The sequence below is a fragment of the Pan troglodytes genome, chromosome 16 (genome assembly GCF_028858775.2).
Source record: "Pan troglodytes isolate AG18354 chromosome 16, NHGRI_mPanTro3-v2.0_pri, whole genome shotgun sequence".
Taxonomy (NCBI): Eukaryota; Metazoa; Chordata; class Mammalia; order Primates; family Hominidae; genus Pan; species Pan troglodytes.
In genome coordinates, this window is record NC_072414.2 from 36,640,408 (window position 1) to 36,665,869 (window position 25,462).

A 25,462-nucleotide genomic window follows, 5' to 3' on the forward strand; every position below is an offset into this window, starting at 1 on the left:
GGGTGTTGACCCGAAATTTGAAGTCAAATAATATCCATTGTAACAGTCAGAGAAACGGGGTAAGTAAGGGGTGGAGATGGTAGAGAGCTCCTGTCTGTTTTCTCAGGGAAGTATGATCCAAGATCAAGAGAAGGAGAGGAGCAAAGAGTTTGAGGTGAGAAGAGGGGTTGAATAGGTATTTTGGTAAAGTCTCCTAAAAGACAACTGTACCTTCTTAACACATCTTCCACATTCAGAACATTTCAGCATAAATGTAACCTCTATTGACAGGCCTCCCTAAGCCATTCAACCTAAGGTCCCTTCTACTGCAGTCTCTCACCTAGTTTTGTTTTTAATCATAGTATTTATCACTACTTGATATTTTCTGCCAGTTCCTGTCCAATAAGAATGTAAACTTCAAAAGAGCAAGGACTTTGTTGCTCACCACTGTCCTGGCTAGTACCTAAAACAGTGCATGTTTCATGAAAGGTACTCCCGCATTTGTTGATCAATGCACGACCTTATTTGTCAAAATAAAAGCAAACTTTTTTTTTCTTTTGAGATGGAGTCTCGCTTTGTCACTCAGGCTGGAGTGCAGTGGCGGGATCTCGGCTCACTGCAACCTCCGCCTCCTGGGCTCAAGCAATTCTGCCTCAGCCTTCCCAGTAGCTGGGATTACAGGCGCACGCCACACCCAGCTAAATTTTTGTATTTTAGTAGAGATGGGGTTTCACCATGTTGGCCAGGCTGGTTTCGAATTCCTGACCTCCGGTGATTTACCTGTCCCAGCCTGGAAGTGCTAAGATTACAGACGTGAGCCACCGTGCCCAGCTGAAACCAAACGTTTTCTATCACAAGGGAGATATATTCAACCTTCTAAGCTTAGCTGGGGCTGTGTTCTGTAAAAAATGGCAACGTTAAAGCAATTTCTAAGGTTACACTTGTGTTAGCTACAACAAGGCCTTGTCCCTTATAATCAGGACAGTCTTCTCATGCCTGTAAATCCCAGCACTTTGGGAGGCCAAGTTGGGAGGATCACTGGAGCCCACCCTTGCCAACATAGGGAGACCCTTGTCTCTACAGAAAAAATTTAAAAAAATTTTTTTGAGAGTTTTGCTCTTGTTGTCCAGGCTGGAGTGCAATGGCACAGTCTTGGCTCACTGCAACCTCTAACCTCTGCCTCCTGGGTTCAAGCGATTCTCCTGCCTCAGCCTCCGAGTAGCTGGGATTACAGGCATGTGCCACCATGCCTGGCTGATTTTGTATTTTTAGTAGAGATGCGGTTTCTTCACGTTGGTCAGGCTGGTCTCAAACTCCCGACCCTCAGGTGATCTGCCCACCTCGGCCTCCCAGAGTGCTGGGATTACAGGCATGAGCCACTGCACCTGGCCAAAAAAAATTTTTTTTTTAATATTAGCTGGGTGTGGTGTCACATGCCTGTAATCCAAGCTACTCAGAAGACTGAGGTGGGAGGATCACTTGAGCCTGGAGGTCAATGCTGCAGTAAGCCATGATGGTGGCACTGCACTCCCACATGGGTGACAGAGTAAGACCCTGTCTCAAAAAAAAAAAAAAAAGAAAGAAAGAAAGAAAAAGGACATTCCTGGAGCACTCACACATAAGATAGCCTTCATTACAGGTTTTAACTTACAAGCAAGTTCCAACACATCATTCTATTATCTCTTTAATTATACCTTATTATGCCGTGTCTTATTTTTAGGCACATCATTTAGATTTTTGAAGAAAGGATATGAAAATGGGGAAGGGTTCTCCAATATATAAAGGCATAAGAAATGTCTTCAGACTCTCTGGATCCCTGTAAACATACTCTATGTAGCTAGTGTCTGATGATTCAACTTCCCACATACACGTATTCCAGAACAAACAGATCAGTAAATCCAGGCAAACCTATAAAGAGAACAGATATTAACTGCAAGCACAATTCTACTTTGCAAGTATTTATATGATTTAATTAGTATCTGACTCTTTCTAGCAGTAATTCTGAGGACAGAGATGACCATGTTATTCATGCTTATATCCTAGAATAGTTGTCCCTCAAGTATTTCTTGAATGAATAATTCAGGTTCTTAAATTAATTCTTGCCCTCAAATAGGTTAGCACTATAAATGACCAAAGCACCTGGAATAAAAGGTTGGCTGAAGACTTAGTCAAGAATGGTTACTCAGTAAATGTCAGTGTGTAGAACCACTTCTAAAAACACCTGATCCTTCATGCTCATAATTTAGAAGAAGGAAGTAGTGAAGCAAGTAACAGAACATAGATTGGGCTTGAACAAGGGGCTTTGACCTTGTTTCTGCCATTACTTACTCCATCCTGGCCTCCAGCTGCTGAACCAATTGCTTGTCCACGTGGTGACAGAACAGGGGAAGTAGGTTGCTGGGGAAAGCTAGGGGTTCTGCCAGAGAGGCTGTAGGCATTTGGGCTATCTCCCAGGCAATCAGAACCACCATGTCTGTCCTAGAGAGCATAAATATAAATATAAGCAAATAGATTTGCTTAAGAAACAGACTCAGGGCCAAGGTTTCTTATTATCTTTCCGTTACTACTACCATTGTCCCCCACCCCCAGGTAGCAATTCAGAGGTAACATTTGCATGTTTGGTACGTGCCAAGCAATGCTTAGTGCTTTACACATTTCCCTTCCTATTTAATCTTAAGAACTATGAGGGGTTAATACCATCATCCCTAGTTTGTAGATAAAGAAACAAACTAAGAGAAGTGAGAAGTGAAAGAACTTGCCCTAAAGTTATATTGCTAGTAAGTGATACAGCCAGAATTCAAACGTAGGTCTTTTTAAACTCTAAAGCTTGTCCCCTTAGGTACTATGTTATACTGCCTCCTAGAAGAAACCGAAACTCTAGGGCACTATAGAAAAAAAGCAGAACAGCTACAACACTGCTACTACTTTCTCTATCCAACCTCTTCCTCAGTACTTGAAAATGCCTCAGGAAATACCTCACCTGGCTCAGTCTGCACATCCCGAGGGTACTAGATAGTATTTACAAGGCCTTTATGATCTTACCAAGCTGTATGGTCACTGTTGGGTTCCTCTAGGGAAGAATGCAGCGATACCAGTTGCTCCCCATGGCTCAGCAGGGCATAGAGCAAAGATATTCCAAACTGCAAGGGACATATATATATTCCAGAGCAAAATGAGTTCACACTCGGCATTTGGTGCTTTCCTGACTCTTATCTTCCCAACTAAAGGACAGGTTCACATTTAGAGATAGAGCTCAAAATATCCACAAGTGCTGTCAGGTTTTACACTGGTGAGCCAAAGAACTCTCTAACCTTTCCATAGGAATCACGGCTCTGAACTTTTCCAAAAGACACTCTTGGAGAGCTGATTAAATGCATACTTCTAGGCTTAACTCCTAGGAGTAGGAGATCGGGAATGCATCCAGGAATCTGAAGCAGGTAGTCTGTGGACCCCACTTTAAGAGGCACTTCTTTAAGCAAAGACCTTCAGTATGGCATACATCAGATAACCCACTGGGATATTAGAAGAGAGCATCAAAATTTTCACATCTAGAGTCTCATTCTTTAAAATTTTCTATCTTTTATTATATACCTATTGGCTGGGCGCAGTGGCTCATGCCTGTAATTCCAGCACTTTGGGAGGCCGAGGCAGGTGAATCACTTAAAGTTAGGAGTTCAAGACCAGCCTGGCCAACATGGTGAAACCATGTCTCTACTAAAAATACAAAAATTAGCTGGGTGTGGTGGCGAACACTTGTAATCCCAGCTACTTGGGAGGCTGAGGCAGGAGAATGGCGTGAACCCAGGAGGCAGAGCTTGCAGTGAGCCAAGATCATGCCACTGTACTCCAGCCTGGGTGACAGAGCGAGACTATCTAAAAAATAAAAAAAGAAAATATTTATTATGTACCTATTATTACTAGTGTTACATGTATTTGATTTATAAACACATGAGTAGTGTGGTTTAGAATATTTTTTTACTGAAAGGGGTATACAAGAGTTTGGAGACCTGCTCTAGAGACTCACATCAGCAGCAATCAGGGAGCTTATTAGAAAAGCAGAGCAGGTGCATGGGCCCCACCCCAGACCTACTGAATGACTGAGTGGGACCAAGGAGCTGGGTTTAATAAGCTTCCAGGTGATCATGTGCTTACTAGAAATAGAGAAGCACTGCAGAGGATAAGATTTGTGTAGAGATGAGACTGTCCCCCAACTTACCCCTTATCAGTGATACCAACCTGAAAGCCATCTATGGAAAAAAGCCTCCTAGACATGTTACCTGATTCTGAAGCACCACGGTGACTGGCCGCTCTGAGGAGCCAGGTGGCAACAGCGTTAATCCCTGAAGTCCTTGGAGGAGTTCGTGGAGGGTCAAGTGACTAATACATTTGCCCAGAGGTTTGAATAACATTTGTAGGGCCTGCAAGAAGATCAGTAAGCACCTCCCAAATTCCACTACAACTTCACCTCCCCTTACCTTGCTTCCACAGTCCCTTCCCTCGCTGACCTGTCTTTGGCACGTCCTGGTGAGGTTACTTACCAGGCTTATCACCACTATGACTCTCCATCCCCAACACTGACACCTTCGGTACCTACTTGTCCTAGGAATCCTTCTCTAAGAAAAGTAGATAGGGGCTCAACATTTATCAGGGCGTCCTAATCTTTTACTCAGACCTCCTCAGCACACTGACACCTGTGCAACCATACACCTATTGCTTTTTGTTCGTCATACCTGAAGATGATCCACTGTTCCTATAATAGTTCTGTAACTTCCTTGCCTGAGGGTGGCAAGGCCAGCATCCCTCGCTGTGCCCAGCACCTTCTCTGGCATCTCTGGGGCATGTGGGGACTGGAGGGAAGGAACGACCCCTAACCTATTCAGGAGACCATCCTCTTCTCCACTCAATGCCACAGTACCTGATCAGCCACATCCCTCCGGACCAGGAGGGGCAGATGGTGGGTGATAGCCAAAAGAATGGTAACAGCCTGATCCTGGGGCAGGAAGGGGAGCAGCCGGGCCACCAGGGCCTTCCCCTTCCTCACAGAGAGCACCTGCAGGAAGCCATCTGCTGCCTCTCTGCAAGGGAGAGAGGAGAACATTTTCAGAGCTCTGCATAGAGGAGAGGGCTACATGCCAGAAAGGAGAGGCAGAAGCAAGACCAGTGTCTTTGCTGCTCCTTCCCTTCCTGGGCTGAGGTGGAACCCTCCCACACTCACTCCAGGTTGTTCTGCTCCTGGGTCTTTAAGGTCTGGAAGAGCTTCTCAACCTGGTTGCTTTGCTGCTCAGAAAAGCAGGGCTGTGGAGGCCTATACTTCCAGCCTTCCTCTATTTCTAGTAACTGAAGGAACATCTGGGAATTTGAGGGTGGAAAAAGAGGTAAATTTGGGTAATATCTCATTCTCAAAGGTAGGTTTGGAACTCGTCCCTAAGGAACTGATATCTCACCTTCTCAATCCGGTATAATACCCGAAGCCTCTGACTGCTTGCGGCTTCTATATCCTAGGAGAAGAGAGTCACCAGCTATCAGCTACACTGCCACTGCCACAGCCCTAGCCCAGGCCCCCAACTAGCTAGAGATTGAGCTGGAAAGGCTAGAAACAAAGTCTGATCACACTTCTTCCTCCTCCTTTGGTCACAGTCTTAATCACAAGAATGTTCTAGACCCTTCTTCCAAAGGGGAGAGAAAAATGTCTGGGAAGATAGTGCTCCCACCTGCTCTTGAGTTCCATGGGGTACTGCATCAATAGCTCGGCGAGGGCTGAAGCATGTCGACACAGCTACCTGGCCCAGGGAACCCTCGATTCGGACCACTGCATGAGAAGAGAGGCACATTTCCTTCCCCCTCCCACACTCTGTCCACCCAGATGCCCAGCCCAAGTCAGCAGGTCAGCCCTGACCCTACCAGACTCATAAGCCTCTGCCTTCGGAATGTAAGGCGTTACCAGCTTGAGGGACTCAACCCGGTTTCTTCGTCCAAGTAGCTCTTCGTCTGCCTGCTTCTTCTCTAGCTTCTGGTAATATTCCTGAGAATGCACGGAATAGGAAACAAAAAAACAAAACACCTTATATTCATCTTTTGAATTTAGAATTAAGTTTCTCAAGTGCAGCCTCTTAAGTTTAGTTTTTTTGTGTGTGTTGTAAGTTTTGTTGTTTGAGACAGCGTCTCCCTCTGTCACCCAGCTGGAGTGCAGTGGCGCAATCTCTGGCTCACTGCAACCTCCCTGGCTCAAGTGATCCTCCCACTTCAGCCTCCTCAGTAGCTGGGGCCACAGGCACGTGCTACCATGCCCAGCTAATTTTTGTATTTTTTGTAGAGGTGGGATTTCACCATGTTGCCCAGGCTGGTCTTGAACTCCTGGACTCAAGCAATCAGCCCTCCTTGGCCTCCCAAAGTGCTGGGATTACAGGCGAGCCATTGTGCCCAGACAAGCACGGCCTCTTAACACTCTTTCCTACAACAATCATTCCAGAAATGATGCTGGCACCTTAGGCCCTCCTTGCAGTTATTCTAAAGTGTCTTAAGCACCCTGGGCCCCACATCACCCATCTTGGAATTCACATACCAAATACTTAAAGACCAGATACCACCACCAAGTCTGATGAAAGGTCAGAGAGCAAAGTGGAGAGCCAGTGAGCAAACCTGTTCCAGCGTCTGTAACCTTCCTGCATTCCTCATGCTCTAGTACCCACACACTGCATACCACCTGTCCTCCCCACTTCCCCATTTAATCTTGTGATCTCACCTGTGCTTTCTAAAAATCGGTTATCTGATGATATGAAGGCCATCCAGAGGTTTAAGCACAGAACTAGCTATAGGGAAGTGTTTGTCAGTTGCCCTCTAGGCCAGTTTTATACTTCTGTGGATTTGCTCAGCAGCTCTGATATTTTCTTAAAGTTGAGAAATCCTAAACTAAAATCCACTGACAAGCCAAACAAGGATTTGAAAAAGGCTCTTTTGTTTAGAAGCAATGCCAAAAAGGCAAGAATACAAAACTATTTCACTTTCAGTGACCCTCGCAGAAAAAGGAGGGCTTTTGAAGCTTGGTGGAAAGAAAGGAAAAATACCTAACGTAAATGAGAAGGCAATAAGGGTGGGGCACTGGATGGGAGGCTCCCAGATGTTGAGGTGAAAGTGAAACAGCCAGCCGGGCACGGTTGCTCATGCCTGTAATCTCAGCACTTGGGAGGCCGAGGCGGGTGGATCACTTGAGGTCAGAAGTTCAAGACCAGCCTATCCAACATGGTGAAACCCCATCTCTACTAAAAATACAAAAATTAGCTGCTTATGGTGGTGCATGCCTGTGATCGCAGCTACTTGGGAGGCTGAGGCAGGAGAATCACCTGAACCCTGGAGGTGGAGGTGGCAGTGAGCTGAGATGGTGCCACTGCACTTCAGCCTGGATGACAGAGGGAGACTCTGTCTCAAAAAAAAGAAAAAGAAAGATAACAGCCTAGACAACCCAAAAACTTGTGGACAAAGACTTGCCCCATAAATAAAGGCAGAAGGAAGCAGGGGAAAATGAGTAAAAATATCTGCTGTCGTTCGTTCAATTAAACAAACTGAATCCCACTATTTATAACATACCTGTGCTTTAGATCTAAAAAGTCAAAGTAGATGAATATAACAAGACATTTCTCAGCATACACAGGTGGGAAAATCCATATTTCCTGGGTGAACAGGGAAAATTCTTAGCAAAGAGTAGAGACAAAACCCAAGTGTGTTTGGGGAACTGGAAATAATCTTAGTTGGCTGAAATGTAGGAAGATAGAGAGAAATGAGTTTGGGATGTCAATTTTAGAAATACGGCCCCCATCCTGTAGTGATTCTCTCTCCCACCTGAACAGACATGACCTCTATGAGCCGAAGAGAGGATCAGAGAGGGCCCGGGAGTCCAGGCCCATTTGACCCAAGGTCAGAGGCTGGGCTGAGTACTGCGGGGCTCACCTGGTAATAGTAGTCATCCAGGCGGGGTTTTGCACTCTGCAGCTGCACCATCTGCACTTTTATCACCCAGTCCTTCTCTTTTCTGGTCATGAGGTTAGCATAGGGGTCTGGCTGCTGAGACCAAGGCTTCTTGGCTGGGGGACTTTAAGCCAGGAGGAACAACCCTTTAGACTTACCCACCACTGGCACTTCCTAAGGAGTGCGGTGAGCAGGAAGTGGGGCTCTCTGGGAAGGATGGAGCAAGCACAGAGGTGGGCAACAGTATGAGAGTTTTAACCACCACATGGGAGCTTTGAGGGAGACAACTGGTCACAAGGGGAGACCCGGCATGCAGATGGGCTCCCCTCAACCCTGCTGCTGGTCTGGGCTTTACCTTGGTGTTTGACTATGCTGCTGCTGCTGCAAGATTCGTTGGTGCCGAGGGTGGAGCTGGGTCAGATGACTGGGAAGACAAGAAGTAACGAGCTGGGTGGAAGGAAGCTCTCAGTTCTCTGCCCCCTCCATTCATTCAGCCCAGGTCAGCTCTGATGGACATCTAAGGAACCTTATCTGTTTAGGTACTTTCCCAAAGTCAGCCACATGGCACATCGTAGTCCTAGACCCACAGGGTTCCCAAGCTCCTCCAACATCTATTTTCCTGCAATTTGGCTGCAGGAAATCTTGGAACAGTAGAAAACGTTTTGGCCTGGTCATCAGGAGTTCTGAATAGTAGTCTCAGTTCCATCATGCTACCTGATCGCAAATATATTTTTATTTTTAATTTTTGAGACAGTCTCCCTCTGTCATCCAGGCTGGAGTGCAGTGGCATGGTCTCAGCTCACTGCAACCTCTGGCTCCTGGGTTCAAGTGATTTTCCTGCCTCAGCCTCCCAAGTAGCTGGGATTACAGGCGCTCGCCACCACGCCTAGCTAATTTTTGTATATTTAGTGGAGACACAGTTTCACCATGTTGGCCAGGCTGGTCTCGAACTCCTGGCCTCAAGTGATCCTCCCACCTTGGCCTCCCAGAGTGCTGGGATTACAGGTGTGAGCCACAGCACCCGGCTTTAAATAAATTTTTAATCTCCCTGGGGCTACATTTGTGAGGGAGAAGGAATTAGACTATACCTCAGACTTCTCTTACTAGTTTTCTGTGTTTTCCTGTGGCAACTGGTAGGCATGGTCCCCGCCCCTCCTCAGCCAGCACCTCCTGAGACCTCTGGGGAGAACCTCAAACCAGTACCTGAACCTAGGGGGCCACGAGGTCAGCAGGCTGCAGAAGAGAGTTGGGTCTGGTGAGGGCAGCCGAGGTCCAAAGTGCTGTGCTGGAGAGCTGGTGCTGGGAAATGTAGGCCAGAAAGGGATGGGCGACAGGTAGTCCAAGGTCTGAGAGAGGAATTAAGAGGTCTGGGAGAACGCCATCTCCACCAAAAGAATGCTGCTCTTGTTGTGAGGGCTCAGTTCCTTTCCTACCTTTTCCCCTCAAGAACTTCACCCAACATTGTGCCATCTTGTGAGTCCCTCAAGGCAGCTTTGGGGGCACCAGACTATGGTTCCTGCCCTTGTTTCAACAGGGCTTGACTAGGAAGCAGCTCTTCATTCCCTGACAATGCAGGGTCATGTGCTTTTCCTACCATTTGGAAAGTCAACACCTCTCACTCTCCTCTCTATAATAGTCTTCTCTTGGGCTGTCTTCAGCCGCTGGGGCAGTACTCATCTGTCTTTTCTGACTCACTCAAAGCCCTCCTCAGAGCTCTAATTCCTTCTAGTTCTCCCTGCAGGATATCCTGGTTCTTGAATTCCTCTACCCCAGGCCATGTTCCCATTATACAGTTAATTGCAGGGCAGGTGCTCTTTCCAGCTAAGGGCTGGCCATCTGCTGAAAGATTGCCTAAGGCAGGAGTAGGGATCTAGTTTGTCCTTGTTCATACAAATGGCCAGTTGTCCCAGTACCACATATTAAGGTGTCTATCCATGCCCCTGGTTGGGCACACCACCTCTGTCATTTATCAAGCTCCTCTATGATGGGGCAACTCCCACCTCCCACACCCATACCTCACTTTGGGTGCCTTAACTCCAGACCAGGGTTGGGGGTAGACTGAACATAATAGATGGAATCCTCACTACCCACAGTATGGAGACTGCAGCAGACTCACCTGCCACAGAAAATGCAAGGAGGCAAGTGACATTCCCAGCACACCAGGGGCCTTGACTCCAGGGGAGCTAAGCAGAGCTCTCTGGAACAGGAGGGAGGAAAAACCAGGCTCTAATGGGCCCCTGTAGTGTCTTCTGCATTCACCTGTGTTTTTGAGGTGGTGGGAGGAAGCAGCAAGACCAGGTGTTCCAACATCCAGGGCAGTGGCAGCTTGGCCCTCCCTCAGATTCAAAGTCAGCTGGGCCAGAATCCCTCTCCCTCTCCTGGGAGGAATAAGACTAGTGCAGTGGTCCTCCCTTATTCATGAGACATATATGTTCCGAGACCGCCAAGGGATGCCTAGAACTGGATAGTACTAAACCCTGTGTATAGTGCTTTTTTCTTATATATACATGCCTATGATAGTTCATATATATATTTAAAAAATTTTTTTTTTAGAGTCAGGGTCTTGCTCTGTCACCCAGGCTGGAGTGCAGTGGCACCATCATAGCTCACTGCAGGCTCAAACTCCTGAGCTCAAGCCATCCTCCTGCCTCAGACTTCTAAGTAGCTGAGACTACAGGCATGTGCTACCATATCTGGCTAATTTTTGAAAATTTTTTTTCTTTTTTTTTTGTAGCGACAGGGTCTTGCTTTGTTGCCCAGACTGGTGTGGAAGTCCTGGCCTCAAGCAACCCTCCCAAAGTGCTGGGATTACAGACATAAGCCACTGCCCCGGCCAGTTTAATTTAAGAATTAGACACAATAAGAAATGAACAATAAAAATAGAACAGTTATAACAATATACTGTAATAAAAGTTATGTGAATGTGGTCTCTCTTAAAATACCTTATTGTACTATACTCGCCTATTTTCAGACTATAGTTGACCAAGGGTAACTGAAATGGCAGAAAGTGAAACCATGGACTACTGTACCTTAGTAGTAGGTTGAAGGAAGTTCTGAAATCACCTCATATCTACATAGGAGTCCTTGTCCTTCTCCACTAGTTATGGGATCCAGGGGAATAAATACCAGGAATGGACTACTGAGACAGAGGGGCCCAGGATCAGGCAAACGTGACTCACCTTTAACGCTAGTAGCAGGGCCACCGCCTGTGGGCGATGCACAGCTCTGCTAGGACCTGGTTTTAAGGCGAGAACAGGATCAGAAATGAAGTGGGAGACAGGAGAAAGAGGGAAGGAGAGAGTCCCTAATTCAAGTTCAAGGCTTAAAAAGAAAGTGTTAATCCAGAACTTGTCTTAGAAAAGGGTAGAAAAGAGAAGAGGAATGTTTAGTGACAGCCTGTGAGCCACAGACAGTTCAGGACAACCCTCTCCCATTCCCTTCTGCCATGGTACCTGGGTGTTGTGGACAGCACCAAGTACAGCTGGATCCCCAAGATCATTCTCTTCCTCCTCTAGGTCTGGGTCCAGATCTGGGTCCAGATCCTCCTCGTCCTCCTCCTCTTGCTCTTCCTCCTCCTCCCCTTCATTCTCTTCTTCTTTTTCCAATTGGCAGGCAGACACCGGCTCCTCCTCAGAAGCCAAGGGGCCACAGGTCTTACCTGGCCCTTGGTTTAAGTGTGGGCCAGAGGAGAAGGTAAGATGGGGGCTCAGCTGTGAGTCTTGTCTAGAGAGGCTGCTACTCAATAGCACTTCTGTTCATAAGCCATCTCCAGCACCACCTTTGAACATAACGCCTCCTGTTCTGTGGGTTTAACTCGGCCTCCCTTCTCCCAAGGTGCCCCGAACCATCCCCCAGTAAGTCAAATGGAACCTGAGCCAGGTGTGGTGGCTCGTGCTTGTAGTCCCAGTTACTTGGGAGGCCAAGGCGGGAAGATCATTTGGGCCCAGGAGTTTGAGATCAGCCTGGGCAACACAGTGAGACCCTGTCTCTAAGTAAAAAATTTAAAAAGCAAACAAAAGGAACCCGGCAGATACAAAACACCTTCACTTTCACATCCCCTCTTCAATTCCTTCATTAAGTTCTAGCACAGCCTTTTCCATCTGCTCTGCCCCACCCAACGCCCTTTCTGTTGCCTCTTTGAACAAGTTCCACCTGCCCTGACTCACTGCAATTTAACCCTACTGTGTGCCATATACTTTACGTGCATATGTTCATTTAACAGTAATATGAGGCTGTCCTGGGTTGTTGTTGATAATTTTACTAGGTTGGTGAGAAAAATAAAGCCCAGAAGAGTGACCTTTCTGTCACCCATTATAATATAATTAGCAAGTGGAAGAATTTGGAATAACTTCCAGTGACTCTGGACATCCAATCCCATATGTGAAACAGACCAGCAAGCTCTGCATGCTGGGGCATTTTATATAACATCACGGCCCACTTGTTGATACCTTCAAGGCATTTCATCTTGGCAGGCTGGTGGACTTCCTTCTTAGCTGTGTCCTCCAGTGAAACAGCATTGCCAGCCTCTGGAAGGTAAACCTGAGACAAGAAAGAGGCCAAGAGGCACCATCCTCAGTCAGTAAGGATGACATGGCACCCTAAAACAGCCATGGAATCCTCCCAGCAAGATGGTTAGAGAATTCTTGGCCATGGTCTTGAGGAGAGAGACCCTGGGGTCTCAGACTGCCATAAACACCCACCCTCCCAGCTCAGCTCTAGGGAGCTGTCCCACAAAGGGACAGAAATGAGGCACAGGCTAGAAGCAGGAAGAGAAGTACTTCCCAACCGACATCACCAGTCACCGTCCGAGTGTGGTGATGCCTTGCTCCCGACACCCACCACCTGACTGTTGCTGTCCTTTCTGTTTAAGTTATTCATAGCAGCCTGGGCCAGGACCTGTTTGCCGCTCCTGGCTTTAAAAGTCCCAGCTCCTCCCCTGCTCACCCATTAAAGGGCCAGCATCCTCCATCCACTGGGGCCTGATGGAAATATGAGAACATAGTTTAATGATTAAAAAAACGCTTGAACGGAGAAAAGACATAAACTGCATTTTTAGCCATCCATGGCTTTTAGTACAGTTTATTGGGATTGATATTTGGGGGCAGATAGTTAAAAAGAGGATCCCTGTTTTCCACACCCTTCATTGGTACTTTGTGAGGTTGCATTTAATTTAATCCCTAGGTTTTGCTTCAACAAAATTGGATAGGAAAGTCCTGGGTAGATCCTGGGGAGGATGCCTAGCAACCACGTTCCCGGCGCTTCAGGGCAGCGTACTTGAAGCCCTCAAGTCCACCTGATGATGCTTGCCCTTCACCGGGTCATGTGAGCTTAAGTCAGCTACTCAGCTCTGACTGATGAGAGACCCCTGTGAATTTGGAAGTCAGATCTTCATGGTAAAAACACTTTTGCATGAGATACACAGTCTTACATCTTTGTGGCTGCTCTAATGGCAAACTGGTCCAGAAGCTCAGGAGTAAAAACAAATCAACAACAACAAAAACAAAAACGTAGCTGCTCCTGGTAGGCAAAACCCAACACCCTCCCAAGTCTCATCTAACCCTCAAGCAACCCTGGGTTCTGTGCCCACATCCTGTGTTCAGCTGAAACCCACATGACTTTGTAGAACTTCTGAATAAGAATAAAAACTAAGTTAATTTCCCTACATCAAAAATGAAAGTTAGGACCCTCTTGTCATGGTGATAAGACCATGATTCTTGGTGCCTTTAAAGGAAAATATTTGTTTCAGAAGTTTTACTGCAGGTCATAACTATATGGGTGGGGGAACAAATATAAGTAGCTTGAAAGTTACTGAAAAACTTCTCATATATCTTGAGATAGCATCTTACTCTGTCACCCAGGCTGGAGTGCAGTGGCATGATCTTGGCCCACTGCAGCCTCCACCTCCCGGGTTCAAGATTCTCCTGCCTCAGCCTCCCGAGTAGCTGGGATTACAGGCGGCCACCACCATGCCCAGCTAATTTTTGTATATATATATATTTTTTTTCAGTAGAAACAGGGTTTCGCCATGTTGACCAGGCTTGTCTCAAACTCCTGACCTCAAGTAATCCACCTGCCTTGGCCTCCCAAAGGGCTGGGATTACAAGCACAAGCCACCACACCCAGCTGGGTTCTGGCCTTTTTGGTAATGTTATTCAGCTGTTTCTCTCAGGAACTTCCTAATAACGTACTTTAGCACTATTAACAAAAGGACCACATGGTGAATTTCAGTGTTCCAGAGGTGATTCATTAGGTTGTTGTAGAGACTAGATCTTAAGGAGAAACTTGTTGCATGAAGATTTTCATTCTGAAGGGACTTCTGGTACTGACTAGTACCAAAGCAGGTGGACTAGGGCTCAGTCTTAAAGATCACAGCCCTTCCCTGGCTGTTTGGAGTTTCACTTGGGACCTACTGTTTTTTATGAAGGTCCCCTACCCTTATCTGAAGTCTCATATGTCTACTGATCCCCTAGATGTTCTAACTTTCCTGCCATCATTTAATTATGTTAAGTTCAAGCCAAGCCTATGTTAGGCTTGGGGTAAACAGTGAATAAAGCAGATGCTTCCCACAGCCTGTTAGAGCTTCTTCTAGAATAAGAAGTACACACAGGTACACAGGATTGTTGGGTCAGATTTTAAAAAGACATTAGAGTGGCTCATACCTGTAATCCCAGCACTTTGGGAAGCTGAGGCAGGAGGATAGCTTGAGCCCATGAGTTCAAGACAAGCCTGGACAACATAGTGAGACCCCATCTCTATTAAAAATTTTTTCTTAAAGAAAAAAAATGACATTAGAAATATTTACATTTGCTACATAAAACACTCTTTTATGGGGAGATTTTTTATCCATTGTTTCAGGTTCTTTAATAGCAGTAGATCTAGTCTGGCTTTCAATTTCTTCTTGAGTTTTAAGTTATATCTCTTCTAGGAATTTGTCCATTATAAATTTTCAAATTTGTTGGCATAAAGTTGTTCATAGTATAAGTGTATTTAAAAATCCATGCTATAACTGTACTTTGTCTCTACTGCCCCCTTTTATTTACTTGTTTATTTTGAGACAGAGTCTTGCCTGTGACTCAGGCTAGAGTGCATTGGCACGATCTCAACTCACTGCAACCTCCACCTCCTGTGTTCAAGCAATTCTCCTGCCTCAGCCTCCAGAGTAGCTGAGAATACAGGTGCACACCACCATGCCTGGCCAATTAATTTTTTTTTTTTTTGAGACAGAGTCTTGCTCTGTCAGCCAGGCTGGAGTGCAGTGGCACCATCTCGGCTCACTGCAACCTCTGCCTCCTGGGATCAAGCAATTGTCCTGCCTCAGCCTCCTGAATAGCTGGGATTACAGGGGTGTGCCATGCCCGGCTAATTTTTGTATTTTTAGTATAGAAGGGGTTTCACCATGTTGGCCAGTCTGGTCTTGAACTCCTGACCTCAGCTAATCCACTTACGTCGGCCTCCCAAAGTGCTGGGATTACAGGCATGAGCCACCGTGCCCGGCCAATGTTTTTTTTCTTTTTTCTTTTTTTTTTTTTTTTTTTAGTAGAGATAGGCTTTTGCCATGTTGGCCAGGCTGGTCTCAAACTCCTGGCTTCAAGTGATCCACCTGCCTCGGCCTCCAGAGTGCTAGGATTACAGGCGTGAGCCACTGCGTCCGGCCCTTTGTCTCCCTTTTTATTCCTAACATTATTCATCTCCTCCTTTGTTCTTCTTTCTAGAGTTTGTCTATTTTATTAGTCTTTTTAAAGAACCATGTATGTCAGGTTTCCTTCAGGAAATAGATGGTGTATTCAAACTGGATAATCTAATAAAGTTATATTTATAAAAGTATAGAAAGAGTATAGTGAAACCACAAGTAATAGCAGAATCCCCTGGGACTGGGACAAGAGGACGGAGCAGTCACCAGAACCTGGAGACAGAGAGGGCTGCCTGGCTTCAGATAATGTCAGCATCTGTGCTGTATGAGTTCCAGTGTGGCAGCCCTCTCCTAAATTACCCCAATTCCCTCTGGATCTGGGATCTGCTCCCTCCTCTTGCCCCTGAGGTCTGGGGGTGGGAAAGGCTCCCCACTCTTGCTAGTTCCAGGGTGCTTCACTGGCCTTTATGAGTTTCCCTTCACCCTGTTCACACCTTGGTGAATATTCTTTTCCGGACATGCTCCTCAGTTACACCACTTGAATGTGCCATCTGCTTCTTGTCGGGACCATGACTGACACTGCTCCATCACCAGCCTGCTGAGCTGTTCTTTAATTTGTCCTTGTTTAGCTTCCTTTCCCATACATCCCTCATCAGTGATTCTAAAAAATAGGCATTGTCCTCCTCCAGTCTTCCATACAACTCCCATCTCTACTCTCAGCAGTCAACCTCACCTCTTATGTTATGGGGAAAATAGAGGCCATTGGGGCTGATCCACTTCAATTCATACTTGGAGGAAATTATACACAGCCACAGGCCCCCCACCTTGCACTTCCAGGTGGGGGACTCTCCTCCTCTTCAAGTCCAGACTCTCTTCCTGGATGCTTGGCCCTTCAGCCACTTTTCTCTGTGTCTTGAGCCTCTCTGTTTTCCCCTTTCTTTTTCTTAGTGTATAGGATAGAAATATCAGGATGTGTCCACTTCTTGGAGACAAATCCCTGTCTTGTTTTTGTTTCTTATTTTAACTGCCCTTCAGGTCTCTCCTACCTAACAAACCAAACTTCTCCATTTCCTCACATCATTCCTTCAACTGTTGCTTTCTGGCTTTTGACTCCATTATAGTGGTGGCAACAGGGACAAACAGACATAATCTCCATAAGCCCCTTCAACACTTTTTCTGGACAATTGACAATTATTTGACGTATTAGTTCTCTGCAAATGCAGGGTCAAGACAAGTCCCCTACCCTTACTTCCACCTAGATGCCACCTATATAATTCTCGGGCTTGAAAAAGTATATCTGGAGCTAACATTACTAGTTACTCTGCAGAGACTTTTCTCAATACCATTACCAATGATTTTTCTTTCTTTCTTTTTAGTTTTAGAGATGGGGTCTCGCTCTTTCACCCAGACTGGAGTGCAGTGGCACGATTATAGCTCACTGCAAACTTGAACTTCTGGACTCCTGCCTCAACCTTCCAAGTAGCTGGGACTACAGCATACACCACCACACCCAGCTAATTTTTAAAATTTTTATAGAGATGGCGTCTCGCTTTTTTGTCCAGACTGGTCTCAAACTCCTGGGCTCAAGTCGTCCTCCCACCTTGGCCTCCCAAAGTGCTGGGATTACAGATGTGAGCCACTTCTCTCGGCTGTGATTTCTTAACTGTAAGTGCAAAAGACATGTTTCAGTCCTGACCTTAGCTGACGTCTCTACAGCATTCAACACTGCTGATCACGTCCTCCTTGGATCTCTGTGCTCCCACAGCTTCCCAACACTTGTCTCCTGGCTCTTCCAGTACCTCTTGGGTCATTTTTCTTTGGCCCTTTTCCTGCTCCCCTCATCTTCTTCCCATCCTTTGAATATCCGCTTCCTCAGGCTACTTCTCAGTCCTCTATATACCAAATATTCTTAATCTGAGGATCCCCTGAAATTGTGTATATGTTGGTGTGGTTTTCAGTATGTTTGTTTTTCTGGAAAGAGCATCTGTAGCTTTTATCACATCCTCAAAGGGATCAAGGATCTGCAAAGGTTAAATCCTCTGCAACCTGATATCCCTGGGCAATCTCATCTCATGCTGATGATTTCCAAGTTGTTTTGTCAGATCAGACACCCCTCAACTTACAACACCTCAGTGTTTCTCATGTCCCATTCTTTACATAAAGCATAAGCCCCTTTACAATCTGGCCCTGACTGTCATAGAAAGCAACCAGTCTCCTATCTTAAAGTTCCCTACCTTCTAGATTGAGTTTCAGAAATAGTAAACTGCTTTTAGCTGCATGGAGAAATTAGGGTTCCACTTTAGCCTTCTCTCGTAATCGCTGTGCACCAGGTTGTCCCTACACTGGAGACCTCTCGCCCTTGGTCTGGGAGCTATATTCTGTTGTTGATTAAGGCAGCTTTCTGTTCCAGTTCTGTCTTTTCAATGATATTGAAAGTGTGTATCTTAGCAGGTAATATGCTGTGCATTATGTCATATAAGCAACATGAAGTTACAAAGTAAGAGTTGTTTTAATTGGAAGGTGATTTCAGAATTGTCTTTATTGAATGGTCTTATTCTAATATTCTAGTTATTCAAATGGGAAAAACAAACTCGGCTCAGGCTTCATCTCCTCCAGGAGGCCTTCTCAGATAGGCTTTTCCCTTCCAGCCTGGGATAGGTGCCCTTATGTGTGCTCACTGATCCTTATGCTTTTTGCTCATTGCACCTACCACACTGGTCATTCTGTTTCTAAATTTGTCACTCCCACTTGCAAGCAGAGATGTTCCTCATCTCTGTGCCCCTGGCACTTAACACAGTCTCTGGAACAGAGTAGGTTCTTAGTAGATGTTGACTGAGCTGAACTGGAATGGAAAATTATGGACCTTTCCCTGAGAGAGAGACTTCTTCAGAGGGGTTTCTTGCCAGCCACCTGGGTGTGTCCTACTCCAGCTCACTCCTCACGTTCTTCCCAAGAAATTTCATTCCAAGAAACAAACCAGAATATCTAAGCCAGAAATCATAAAAGAAAAGATACGTAGATTTCACTAAAGAAAGTTAAACTTCTATGTTGAAGACATATTTATGCCAAAGTAAATGCTAGATGGAGCAAAGATTTAAACATAAAAAAAATCTCAAAACGGTGGCTGGCAAGATGGCCAAATAGGAATAGCTCTGGTCTGTAGCTCCAAGAGAGATCAACACAGAAAGTGGGTGATTTCTGCATTTCCAACTGAGGTACCCAGCTTATCTCACTGGGACTGGTTAGACAGTGGGTGCAGCCCACGGAGGGTGAGCCAAAGTAGGGTGGGGCATTGCCTTACCCGGGAAGTACAAGGGGTTGGGGAACTCCCTCCCCTAGCCAAGGGACTGTGAGGGACTGTGCCTTGAGGGACGGTGCACTCTGACCCAGATACTATGCTTTTCCCATGCTCTTCACAACCCACAGAACAGGAGATTCCCTCAGGTGCCTATGCCACCAGGGCCTTGGGTTTCAAGCACAAAACTGGGCAGCTGTTTGGGCAGACACTGAGCTAGCTGCAGTTTTTTTTTCATACCCCAGTGGCGCCTGGCATGCCAGCGAGACAGAATCATTCACTCCTCTGGAAAGGGTGCTGAAGCCAGGGAGCCAAGTGGTGTAGCTCAGTGGATCCCACCCCCACAGAGCCCAGCAAGCTGAGATGCACTGGCTTGAAATTCTCACTGCCAGCACAGCAGTCTGAAGTCAAGCTGGGACACTTGAGCTTGGTGGGGGGAGGAGCATTTGCCATTACTGAGGCTTGAGTAGGTGGTTTTCACCTCACAGTGTAAACAAAGCCACCAGGAAGTTCAAACTGGGTGGAGTCCACTGCAGCTCCGCAAAGCTGCTGTAGCCAGACTGCCTCTCTAGATTCCTCCTCTCTGGGCAGGGTATCTCTGAAAGAAAGGCAGTAGCGCCAGTCAGGGGCTTATAGATAAAACTCCCATCTCCCTGGGACAGACAGAGCACCTGGTAGAAGGGGCAGCTGTGGGCACAGCTTCAGCAGACTTAAACATTCCTGCCTGCTGACTCTGAAGAGAGCAGCGGATCTCCCAGAATAGTGCTCAAGCTCTGCTGAGGGACAGACTGCCTCCTCAAGTGTGTCCCTGACCCCCATGCCTCCTGACTGGGAGACACCTCCCAGCAGGGGTCGACAGACACTTCATACAGGAGAGCTCCGGCTGGCATCTGGTGGGTGCCCCTCTGGGACAAAAATTCCAGAGGAAGGAACAAGCAGCAATCTTTGCCGTTCTGCAGTCTCCACTGGTGATACCCAGGAAAACAGGGTCTGGAGTGGACCTCCAGCAAACTCCAACAGACCTGCAGCAGAGGGGCCTGACTGTTAGAAGGAAAACTAACAAACAGAAAGGAATAGCATCAACATCAAAAAAAAAAAAAAAAAAAAAATCCACACAGAAACCCCATCCGAAGGTTACCAACATCAAAGACCAAAGGTAGATAAATCCATGAAGATGAGGAAAAACCAGCACAAAAAGGCTGAAAATTCTAAAAACCAGAACATCCCTTCTCCTCCAAAGGATCACAACTCCTTCCAGCAAGGGAACAAAAGTGGACAGAGAATGAGTTTGATGAATTGACAGAAGAGGCTTCAGAAGGTGGGTAATAACAAACTGCTCCAAGCTAAAGGAGCATGTTCTAACCCAATGCAAGGAAGCTAAGAAGCTTGAAAAAAGGTTGGAGGAATTGCTAACTAGAATAACTAGTTTAGAGAAGAACATAAATGACCTGATAGAGCTGAAAAACACAGCACAAGAACTTTGTGAAGCATTCACAAGTATCAATAGCTGAAGTGATCAAGCAGAAGAAGGAATACCGGCGATTGAAGATCAGCTTAATGAAATAAAGCAAGACGACAAGATTAGGAAAAAAAAAAAGAAAAGCAATGAACAAAGTCTCTGAGAAATATGGCACTGTGTGGAAAAGACCAAATCTACATTTGATTGGTGTACCCGAAAGTGATGGGGAAAATGGAAACAAGCTGGAAAACACTCTTCAGGATATTATCCAGGAGAACTTCCCCAACCTAGCAAGACAGGCCAACATTCAAATTCAGGAAATATGGAGAACACCACGAAGATATTCCTCGAGAAGAGCAACCCCAAGACACATAATCATCAGATCCACCAAGGTTGAAATGAAGGAAAAAATGTTAAGAGCAGCCAGACAGAAATGTTGGGTTACCCAGAAAGGTAAGTCCATCAGACTAACAGTGGATCTCTCTGCAGAAACCCTACAAGCCAGAAGAGAGTGGGGACCAATATTTAACATTCTTCAAGGAAAGAATTTTCAACCCAGAATTTCATATCCAGCCAAACTAAGCTTCATAAGTGAAGGAGAAATAAAATCCTTTACAGACAAGCAAATGCTGAGAGATTTTGTCACCAACAGGCCTGCCTTACAAGAGCTCCTGAAGGAAGCACTAAACATGGAAAGGAACAACCGATACCAGCCATTGCAAAAACATGCCAAATTGTAAAGACCATCAACACTATGAAGAAACTGTGTCAACTAACGGGCAAAATAACCGGCTAGCATCATAATGACAGGATCAAATTCACACATAACAATATTAACCTTAAATGTAAACAGGCTAAATGCCCCAATTAAAAGACACAGACTGGCAAACTGGATAAAAAGTCAAGACCCTGGCCGGGCGCGGTGGCTCACGCCTGTAATCCCAGCACTTTGGGAGGCCGAGGTGGGCGGATCACGAGGTCAGGAGATCGAGACCATCCTGGCTAACACGGTGAAACCCCGTCTCTACTAAAAATACAAAAAATTAGCCGGGCGTGGTAGCGGGCGCCTGTAGTCCCAGCTACTCGGGAGGCTGAGGCAGGAGAATGGCGTGAACCCGGGAGGCGGAGCTTGCAGTGAGCCGAGATCGCGCCACTGCACTCCAGCCTGGGCGACAGAGCGAGACTCCGTCTCAAAAAAAAAAAAAAAAAAAAAAAAAAAAAAAAAAAAAAAGTCAAGACCCTGCCAGGCACGGTGGCTCACGCCTGTAATCCCATCACTTTGGGAGGCCAAGGCGGGCGGATCACGAGGTCAAGAGATTGAGACCATCCTGGCCAACATGGTGAAACCCCATCTCTATTAAAAATACAAAAAATTAGCTGGGCCTGGTGGCACACACCTGTAATCCCAGCTACTTGGGAGACTAAGGCAGGAGAATTGCTTGAACCCAGGAGGCAGAGGTTGCAGTGAGCTGAGATTGCGCCTTTGCATTCCAGCCTGGGCAACAGAGTGAGACTCTGTCTCAAAAAAAAAAAAAAAAAAGAAAAAAGTCAAGACCCATCAGTGTGCTGTATTCAGGAGACCCATCTCATGTGCAAAGACACACATAGGTTCAAAATAAAGGGATGGAGGAATATTTACCAAGGAAATGGAAAGCAAATAAAGCAGGGGTTGCAATCCTAGTCTCTGATAAGACAGACTTTAAACCAACAAAGATCAAAAGAGACAAAGAAGGGCATTACATAATGGTAAACGGATCAATGCAGCAAGAAGAGCTAACTATCCTAAATATATATGCACCCAATACAGGAGCACCCAGATTCATAAAGCAAGTTCTTAGAGACCTACAAAGAGACTTAGACTCCCACACAATAATAGTGGGAGACTTTAACACCCCACTGTCAATATTAGACAGATCAATGAGACAGAAAATTAACAAGGATATTCAGGACTTGAACTCAGCTCTGGACCAAGTGGACCTAATAGACATCTACAGAACTCTCCACCCCAAATCAACAGCATATACATTCTTCTCAGTACCACATCGCACTTGTTCTAAAATTGACCACATAATTGGAAGTAAAACACTCCTCAGCAAATGCAAAAGAACGGAAATCATAACAAACAGTCTCTCAGACCACAGTGCAATCAAATTAGAACTCAGGATTAAGAAACTCACTCAAAACTGCAAAACTACATGGAAACTGAACAACCTGCTCCTGAATGACTACTGAGTAAATAACAATATTAAGGCAGAAATAAATAAGTTCTTTGAAACCAATGAGAACAAAGACACAACGTACCAGTATCTCTGGGCCACATTTAAAGCAGTGTTTAAAGGGAAATTTATAGAACTAAATGCCCACAAGAGGAAGTAGGAAAGATCTAAAATTGACACCTTAACATCACAATTAAAAGAACTAGAGAAACAAGAGCAAACAAATTCAAAAGCTAGCAGAAGACAAGAAATAACTAAGATCAGAGCTGAACTGAAGGAGACAGAGACATGAAAAACCCTTCAAAAAATCAGTGAATCCAGCAGCTGGTTTTTTGAAAAGATCAATAAAATAGACAACAAGCCATACTAATAAAGAAGAAAAGAGAGAAGAATAAAATAGACACAATAAAAAATGATAAAGGGGATATCACCACTGATCCCACAGAAATACAAACTAGCATCAGAGAATACTATAAAAACCTCTATGCAAATAAACTAGAAAATCTAGAAGAAATGGATAAATTCCTGGACACATACACCCTCCCAAGACTAAACCAGGAAGAAGTTGAATCCCTGAATAGACCAATAACAGGTTCTGAAATTGAGGCAGTAATTAATAGCCTACTAATCAAAAAAGTCCAGGACCAGACGGACTCACAGCTGAATTCTACCAGAGGTACAGTGAGGAGCTGGTACCATTCCTTCTGAAACTATTCCAAACAATAGAAAAAGAGGGAATCCTCCCTAACTCATTTGATGAGGCCAGCATCATCCTGATACCAAAACCTGGCAGAGACACAACAAAAAAAGAAAATTTCAAAGGTCAATATCCCTGATGAACATTGATGTGAAAGTCCTCAATAAAATACTGGCAAACCAAATCCAGCAGCACATCAAAAAGCTTATCCACCATGATCAAGTCAGCTTCATCCCTGGGATGCAAGGCTGGTTCAACATACACGAATCGATTAACGTAATCCATCACATAAATAGAACCAATGACAAAAACCACGTGATTATCTCAATAGATGCAGAAAAGGCCTTCAACAAAATTCAACACCCTTTCATGCTAAAAACTCTCAATAAACTAGGTATTGATGGAACGTATCTCAAAATAATAAGAGCTATTTATGACAAACCCACAGCCAATATCATACTGAATGGGCAAAAACTGGAAGCATTCCCTTTCAAAACCAGCACAAGAAAAGGATGCCTTCTCTCACCACTCCTATTCAACATAGTATTGGAAGTTCTGGCCAGGGCAATCAGGCAAAAGAAAGAAATAAAGGGTATTCAAATAGGAAGAGAGGAAGTCAAATTGTCTCTGCTTGCAGATGACATGATTGTATATTTAGAAAACCCCATAGTCTCAGCCCAAAATCTCCTTAAGCTGATAAGCAATTTCAGCAGTCTCAGGCTACAAAATCAATATGCAAAAATCACAAGCATTCCTATACACCAATAATAGACAAACAGAGAGCAAAATCACGAGTGAACTCCCAGTCACAATTGCTACAAAGGGAATTAAGTACCTAGGAATCCAACTTACAAGGCATGTGAAGGACCTCTTCAAGGAGAACTACAAACCACTCCTCAAGGAAATAAGAGAGGACACAAAGAAGTGGAAAATCATTCCATGCTCATGGATAGGAAGAATCAATATCGTGAAAATGGCCAAAGTAATTTATAGATTCTCTGCTATCCCAGCACTTTAGGAGGCTGAGGCAGGCAGATCACTAGGTCAGGAGATTGAGACCATCCTGGCTAACACAGTGAAAACCATCTCTACTAAAAATACAAAAAATTAGCCAGGTGTGGTGGCGGGTGCCTGCAGCCCCAGCTACTTGGGAGGCTGAGGCAGGCGAATGGCGTGAACCCAGGAGGCAGAGCTTGCAGTGAGCCAAGATCATGCCACTGCACTCCAGCCTGGGTGACAGAGCGAGACTCTGTCTCAAAAAAAAAAAAAAAAAAAACTAGCTAAATAATAATAATAAAAAAAATGCTATCCCCATCAAGCTACCATTTACTTTCTTCACAGAATTAGAAAAAACTACTTTAAATTTCATATGGAACCAAAAAAGAGCCCGCATAGCCAAGACAATCCTAAGCAAAAACAAACAAACAAACAAACAAACAAACAAACAAAGCTGGAGGCACCATGCTACCTGACTTCAAACTATACTACAAGGCTACAGTAACCAGAACAGCATGGCACTGGTATCAAAACAGATATATCGACCAATGGAACTGAACAGAGGCCTCAGAAATAACACCACACATCTACAACCATCTGATCTTTCACAAACCTGACAAAAACAAGCAGTGGGGGAAAGAATTCCCTATTTAATGAATGGTGTTGGGAAGACTGGCTATCCATATGCAGAAAACTGAAACTGGACCCCTTCCTTACACTTTATACAAAAATTAACTCAAGATGGATTACAGACTTAAATGTAAGATTGAAAACCATAAAAACCCTAGAAGAAAACCTAGGCAATACCATTCAGGACATAGGAGTGGGCAAAGACTTCATGACTAAAACAATAAAAGCAATGGCAACAAAAGCCAAAATTGACAAGTGGTATCTAATTAAACTAAAGAGCTTCTGCACAGCAAAAGAAACTGTCATCAGAGTGAATGGGCAACCTACAGAATGGGAGAAAATGTTTGCAATCTATCCATCTGACAAAGGGCTAATATCCAGAATCTACAAAGAACTTAAACAAATGTACAAGAAAAAAGCAAACAACCCCATCAAAAAGTGGGCAAAGGATATGAACAAACACTTCTCAAAAGAAGACATTTATGCAGCCAACAAACATATGAAAAAAAGCTCATCATCATTGGTCATTAGAGAAATACAAATCAAAACCACAAAGAGATACCAACTCATCCCAGTTAGAATGGTGATCATAAAAAAG

At 45.1% G+C, this 25,462-nt stretch overlaps 1 protein-coding gene across 9 annotated transcripts in view; it reads right to left on the minus strand.

Annotated features, from left to right (window-relative positions):
- Positions 1 to 25,462, minus strand: part of PATL2 (PAT1 homolog 2) — a 51,262-nt gene that overhangs the window by 3,591 nt on the left and 22,209 nt on the right. The window contains exons 1-16 of one of the 9 annotated variants that reach the window (XR_001709908.4): positions 12,781 to 12,871; positions 12,390 to 12,480; positions 11,394 to 11,605; positions 10,058 to 10,138; positions 9,145 to 9,287; positions 8,297 to 8,365; positions 7,924 to 8,065; positions 5,881 to 6,001; positions 5,691 to 5,788; positions 5,424 to 5,477; positions 5,195 to 5,328; positions 4,895 to 5,054; positions 4,257 to 4,397; positions 3,022 to 3,119; positions 2,308 to 2,457; positions 1,808 to 1,887 (exon numbers count right to left, since the gene is read on the minus strand). Coding sequence is in view for 8 of the 9 variants with exons in the window: in XM_016928135.4 (XP_016783624.1) it covers positions 1,705 to 1,887; positions 2,308 to 2,457; positions 4,257 to 4,397; positions 4,895 to 5,054; positions 5,195 to 5,328; positions 5,424 to 5,477; positions 5,691 to 5,788; positions 5,881 to 6,001; positions 7,924 to 8,065; positions 8,297 to 8,365; positions 9,145 to 9,287; positions 10,058 to 10,138; positions 11,394 to 11,605; positions 12,390 to 12,480; positions 12,781 to 12,819 (1,818 nt within the window). In the remaining variant the exon portion in view is untranslated. Of the gene's footprint in view, positions 1 to 1,647; positions 1,888 to 2,307; positions 2,458 to 3,021; positions 3,120 to 4,256; positions 4,398 to 4,894; positions 5,055 to 5,194; positions 5,329 to 5,423; positions 5,478 to 5,690; positions 5,789 to 5,880; positions 6,002 to 7,923; positions 8,149 to 8,296; positions 8,366 to 9,144; positions 9,288 to 10,057; positions 10,139 to 11,393; positions 11,606 to 12,389; positions 12,481 to 12,780; positions 12,872 to 25,462 lie in introns of those variants that run through there. The other 8 variants (XM_001146504.7, XM_063794919.1, XM_063794917.1 and 5 more) reach the window with 8 other exon arrangements.